Source organism: Austrofundulus limnaeus, unplaced genomic scaffold (genome assembly GCF_001266775.1).
Source record: "Austrofundulus limnaeus strain Quisiro unplaced genomic scaffold, Austrofundulus_limnaeus-1.0 Scaffold52, whole genome shotgun sequence".
NCBI lineage: Eukaryota > Metazoa > Chordata > Actinopteri > Cyprinodontiformes > Rivulidae > Austrofundulus > Austrofundulus limnaeus.
This window is the reverse complement of record NW_013952454.1, coordinates 1,187,115-1,193,508: the sequence shown is the minus strand read 5'-3', so window position 1 is coordinate 1,193,508 and position 6,394 is coordinate 1,187,115. Positions and strand designations below refer to the sequence as shown.

General features: G+C 38.9%; 1 protein-coding gene across 1 annotated transcript in view; it reads left to right on the top strand.

The window, feature by feature from the left end:
- Positions 1-6,394, top strand: part of si:dkey-233k19.3 (dynein heavy chain 11, axonemal) — a gene marked incomplete at its 5' end in the record, with an annotated part of 47,261 nt that overhangs the window by 33,346 nt on the left and 7,521 nt on the right. The window contains 10 exon segments of the mRNA XM_014008736.1: positions 79-252; positions 389-624; positions 749-871; positions 3,447-3,651; positions 3,730-3,894; positions 4,086-4,226; positions 4,940-5,110; positions 5,496-5,618; positions 5,719-5,912; positions 6,001-6,149. Coding sequence (XP_013864190.1) covers positions 79-252; positions 389-624; positions 749-871; positions 3,447-3,651; positions 3,730-3,894; positions 4,086-4,226; positions 4,940-5,110; positions 5,496-5,618; positions 5,719-5,912; positions 6,001-6,149 — 1,681 coding nt within the window.

The window sequence follows — 6,394 nt, the reverse complement described above, 5'->3', positions numbered from 1 at the left end:
GTGTATGTGTGTGTGTGTGTATATACTGTATATATAAGAACAATATATATATTTAAAGCCTAATTTAATGTCTTTCAGTCTGAGCGGGAGCGCTGGTCCCAGGCAGTTGTCCAGTATGAAAAACAAAGGGAAACCCTGTGTGGTGACATCCTTCTCACGTCAGCCTTCGTCTCCTACATGGGCTACTTTACCAGCCAGTATCGTGAGGACCTTTTCAAAAATGCTTGGATTCCTTTTCTTCAATCTCAGAAGGCAAGAACCGTTTTGGACAACGCTTAAGACGTTGTATGCAACGAAATGACTTTATTTGTTGGAGTCTGTAAACTGGAGCACACTTCCACTTGTGCTTGGCCTGCAGTGACCTCAGTCCTCTTGTGTTTTGTTCCAGGTCTCGGTGCCCCTGACAGACGGCTTGGACCCAATCGTCATGCTTACAGACGATGCCACTGTAGCTGCCTGGCATAACCAGGGCTTGCCAAACGATAGGATGTCGGCTGAAAATGCAGCCATCCTGACCACCAGTGAGCGTTGGCCGCTCATCATCGACCCGCAGCAGCAGGGAGTCAAGTGGGTCAGAAAGTGGTTCGGGCCAGAGCTGAGGGTGGTGCGAATGGAACAGAAAGGGTGAGAATGAAAAGAGTACAGTTGATTTTTCAGTGAGTTTTATGTAAAGTAAAAAAAAAAGTGCCAGTCCAGTGTGTTTTTCTGCAATCTTCCTTATTTTTCCATTCATTTATTTATTGTGCAGTTATCTGGATGTGATTGAACAAGCGCTTGTCTGTGGTGAACCAGTGCTGATAGAGAATCTGCCAGAAAAAATAGACCCAGTCCTGGAGCCTCTGCTAGGAAGAAGAACTATTAAAAAAGGAAGGTTGGTGCTGGAAAGTTTTTTTTCTGGAAAATGCGACAAACAAAACAAAGGGAAATGAATTCATTTTTATTGTCTGTGTTTAAGTCGATAAGTGCACAATTTGTCCCAGCGTGTCTGTGGCATTAGACAATAGGTGCAGATTTGTCAGATGGCTGAACCTCACTGGGCTCGGAAACCCCAGAAAGACATGACTAAATGCATTATTATTGCCCGCTCTTTAGATTATAAATGAATTTGGGACACGGGTTTTAAATCCCTGAGGTCAACGTATTGATCGCTCCTTCAAGATGGGTGATAGATGTATATTTGTGTGTTTATATTCTTGAGCTGTGATGAATATTGAACAGCTGAACTTCAGTGTAAAAACTGAACTGAGGGCTATTGTGGTTGTATATAAGGACTCCTGTTTCCCACAAAACACCAGCACATAACGTTGACTTCAGTTGTTCATTATGGATTCACAAAAGCAGTTAATATTTTATAATTATTGGTTATTTTTGGCATTTTGCTGTATTTTTCCTAACTAGGATTAATAATCTATTTAATACTTGTTAAGATAAGACTTTGTATCTGAATTTTCTTTACCAATGGGTCATTTTCACTAATGTCCTTAGACTTTATTAAGCCCCTTTTTATAAAAAAAATAACTGGTTAATCCTTGTATTTAAAATCTAACTTCCTGAACATCAATAGCTGCTGCATTATGTCTCACTTTATAAATATAACACTTCCAACAAAATAGCTGCAACAAAGCTATCCTGTGAGGACCATAGTTACCCAATTACCCTCATATAGATAAAAAATACTGTAAATTCCATAAACTGGGTAACCAACAGCATACATAGGAAATACCACATATTGATGTTCTGCTTTGATTTCCTCCTCTGAAATGTTTACATCTTTCTTGCTCCGATCCATTCGTGACCATTAATATCGAGCTTCCTGTTGGATGTTCATTACGCTCTTCTTTTGAAGTCCTGTCTGTCCAGACATAACAATTCATCATACTAAATCTGATTATAAGTTTATCTCTTGTAGATGACCCACACACTTGTTTCTGTCGATGATTAATTCAACCTGCTGGGGCAGCCATGATGGATCTTGTAGGGCTCCACAGCTGAAGTTCATTAATAATTGGAATGTTGCAGAGTGTGAAGTAATGAATACTAATTATTCCTTTCATGGCTGACGGAAGACTACAAGCCAATCCATCAGCAAGGACTTTAATTTGGTGGAGTAATGGTTCTATCAATAGTACATTAATTCTGGCTTGTGAAGATATAGAGTTGAACCATACCTAGGCCATGAGGAACTTGTGCCATAAAAATTGGGGCCTCACCTGACACCGTGGGTAATTAGCGATAAATGAAAAGCCACCAGGTTCGTCAAGCCAGTACTAATTTAATTGAAAGGCAAGAATAGAAAAGTATTGGCTGGCATGGGATACATTTTTATATTTATTTAAAATATTTTTTTGTATCCTAAAAATTAGGTTTGACCCTAAAATATCAGGTTTTGTAACTTTTGTCTGGTTCCAGAGAGTCTGCAGGAACTTGTTCAGATTACCTTGTGGTTATAAAACTGCCTGCACTATTCTTATAAGACTTTTGAAGAATTTTTTTCTCAGTTTTTTCATGCAGACAAGAATATAAAATCATGTTCATATCGAATAATAAGTGAAAAAGTATATTACTAACATGAATATTTTACATAGAATCAGAATATTTCTTCCTGTGTGTCACTACAGCTTCTGAAATCATGACTTGTTGCTTTGATTTTAAAGATGGGGATATTATGTATTTTCTATCCACATAGTAGAATTCTGTGCTGCAATCAAGTAACTGTTGCCTTCAGTTGTAGTCAAATTTCTGTATTAATCAATACTAAAATTGACTTTGCATGATAGTTTCATCTAAACACCTTGAAATTGGCCTATGTGTCTTTAAGAACATCCTACCATTCTGGACACTCCCACTTCAGTACATTTTCACAATCCTATAGGGGAGGGGTGCTCTGTGGGGCGGGGGCTCGGCTGCAGACTGAGCTCCAGGGAGGAGCTTCGTACAAATAGGCGGGACTTTGTATCAGCAAGCGTTTAGGCAGCTCCACATGGCTACTACAGGAGATTCAAGGATTTCTCAAACATGCATGAATGGAGTCAAAGCAACACTCTGGGTATATATTTTTTTTTATGAGGGAATGATATTATAACATGATATAAACATAAAAAAATGATTTTGCATACTAGACCCCCACACCCCTTAAGGTACATATAATGTCTGTTTCCAGAGCAAAAATATTTCCCAAACCAGATTTAAACGCAGCAAAAACTAGTTATTATCTTCAGCTGATTAACTTTTGAAAACACAACCATGTATATATTTGAGTCATTTTTTTACAGATATTGTGTTTTTATTTTGATGTGGAATTAGCTAAACAGTAGCAGTTGTTCAAATCGATGTCATTGATTCGTGTGTGATTCAAATTTCGTCTAGTTTAATTTTTTTCTGTGATTTTTATCCTACATACATATTAGTACAGAACGTAAGTTTTTTTTATGTTTCCTGTCATGTAGGTATATTCTTATTGGGGGCAAAGAGTGTGAATATAAAAGTAGCTTTCAGCTCATTCTTCACACCAAGCTGGCCAATCCACATTTCCCTCCAGAGGTCCAGGCCCAGACCACCCTCATAAACTTCACTGTGACTCCTGTGGGCCTGGAGGAACAGCTGCTGGGACAAGTGGTGTCCAAAGAGAGACCTGACCTGGAGGCTCTGAAGGTACATTTTGTCCACATCAAAGTTTTTAGCCARTATACTGATGGAAAATCTAGAATTGCGAATGTTCTCTTTACAAAGATGCAGCTGACGACACAGCAGAACCACTTCAAGATTGAACTGAAGAGATTTGAAGATGATCTGCTGAGTCATCTCTCTGCCGCCGGCGGGAATTTTCTCAGTGACAATTCTCTGGTGGAGCAACTTGAAAACACCAAGAACATGGCCGCTCACATACAGCACAAGGTAAAGTAAATAGTCCAATTATTAATTTTTCATTTTTTTTTTTCAGTTGTTATTGAATGTCACGCAGCTGCAAGTGCCTCATTTTATTGCATTAGCTATAAATGATGTGTAGTTAGGAATGTGTGTAATGGGGGGGTTTTGGAGCATGACTGAGGACCTAATAGCTCATTTTGTGCAATTGGAACGCACAGGTGGTGGAGGCCAGAGAGAACGAGACAAAGATCAACGAGGCTCGCGAACTATACCGCCCAGCAGCTGAGAGAGCGTCGCTCCTCTTCTTTATCATCAATGACCTCAGCAAGATTAACCCCATGTACCAGTTTTCACTCAAGGTGAAACTTTCACCCCTCAAGTGCTCTCACATACATTATTACAGTTTCTGTTAGATTTTCTCTTTAACATTTCTGTTTATTTTTTTTCTGCCAAAATGCAATGAAAATACACATAAGCTTAAAGTGCCTGTGACATGCCTGTCCTCCAAATACAAAAAGTCAAGGAAAATATCTTCATATTTAGGAAAATTGTCATAAAACACAATTTGTAGCATAACTGGCATATTTTCCTTTAAATTTGGCTCAGCTAAAGTGAAACAGGAAGTGACATCAAAGGGGAACTCTTTAAGAAATAAAACTCCCTTCTCTGTATTAAAAAACATTATTTGAGCTCTGATTCTTCTTCATCTCTCTCTTATAGGGACTAAAATTATCTAAAGAAACATCAGAAGATTCCCTGCTGTCTGTGTTAGCCGTTGTAGTAATGCTCTGTTTGCATGCAGATATTCCCCTTTGACATCACTTCCTGTTACTTCACATACAAATATCTCAACAACTGTTCGTCTCAGTGGTGTGAAATTGCTTTTACAATATGTTATCCATGTTATCTTTCCAAAAGTGCAATCACATTTATCACAAAAATTTGATGTCACAGGCACTTTAAAAATCTTAAGCAAAAACTAAAGATTGTGCATTCTGTTTTGGGTGTGAATTCAGTGTAACTTGGAGTGCTGTACCTTTCTTGGCATGTATTTTTTCTGGCTGTGTTTCAGGCCTTTAATTCAGTGTTTAACAAAGCGATGGAGCATGCAGAATGGGATGAGGATGTGAGGACCAGAGTGCAAACCCTCACTGAGGCCATCACCTATTCTGTATTCCTGTACACCAGCCAGGGCCTGTTTGAGAGAGACAAGTTAACCTTCTTGTCACACACGGCCTTCCAGGTGAGGGACTGAGGTCCGCCTCAAAGGTGGGGCCTGCTGTCACTCTCATCAATCAAAGTACTTTTCTGCCCCCACATTAACTTCAATTAAAAGCAGTCAGCGATACCATACGCTGCTATTGATTACCTCTCACACCCTGCTCCATGGCTGCTGTTCAGACAGTTGGTTCTGACAGGAGGGTTGGTTCTTATGGCATAATGCAATTATTTGTCACTGGACCAACTGTTGTCTTCGTAAAGATTTTGTAACTTTGAAGGCTGTCCTTCTCGTGGCTATTTCACATTTACTGCCACTTCATCCAACACAAATTAACCCAGTTACAGAATTAACAATAAATAAATCAATAACACATAGATCATAACAATAAACTTTTGGTCCTTCTTAGATTCTGCTCAGTCGTGRCCTGATTGATCCCCAGGAATTTCACTACCTTCTACACTTCCCAGTGGAAGCTGTAAAAGTTAGTGCTGTGTCTTTCCTCTCTCCACACACCTGGGGGGCTATTAAGGTAAAACACAATACCTGTAATCCCCGAAGGGATGACATTTTTTTAATGTCGCATTTCACTGCAAAGAAATGTAATAATGATGCCTTCTGCTTTAATGTAGACAATTTCGAGYGCAGAAGAGTTCAGTGGACTCGACAAAGATGTGGAGAGCTCGCCGAAGCGCTGGAGGAAGATTGTGGAGTCCAGCTGTCCTGAAAATGAAAGGCTTCCTCAGGACTGGAAGAATAAGAGTTCTCTGCAGAAGCTGATCATTCTGCGAGCACTTCGGCCTGACAGAATGACTTATGCATTAAAGTAAAAAAATAAAAAACTTAACCAAAGTGCATTTGTATTTTTAACAGCTATGCATCATTTACCTTTGTATTTTTCTGTTGCTTTGTAGAAAGTTTGTGGAGGAAAACTTGGGAACTAAATATGTGGAGCCTGTCAGGTTGGATTTTGACAAGTTGTATGAGGACAGTGGTCCGTCAACCCCCATGTTCTTCATCCTCTCACCTGGCGTTCATCCTCTTCAAGATGTAGAGAAACTCGGTACTACACCTTTGTTTGTTACTTGCATGTCTTGTGTCATTTCCTTTRGTYAGKGTTCCTGCAGATCCTTAAAAAGTCTTAAAAGGCATTGAATTCATCAATCCAAAAATAAGGCCTTAATTAGCCTTAAAATGTCTTAAATCAATCTTTCAGAAGTCTTAAAAATGTTAACACATTGTACATAGGATGATTGTAATTCATTTCAAATATTAAAACAATTGGTAACATTTTTTTAAATATTCACA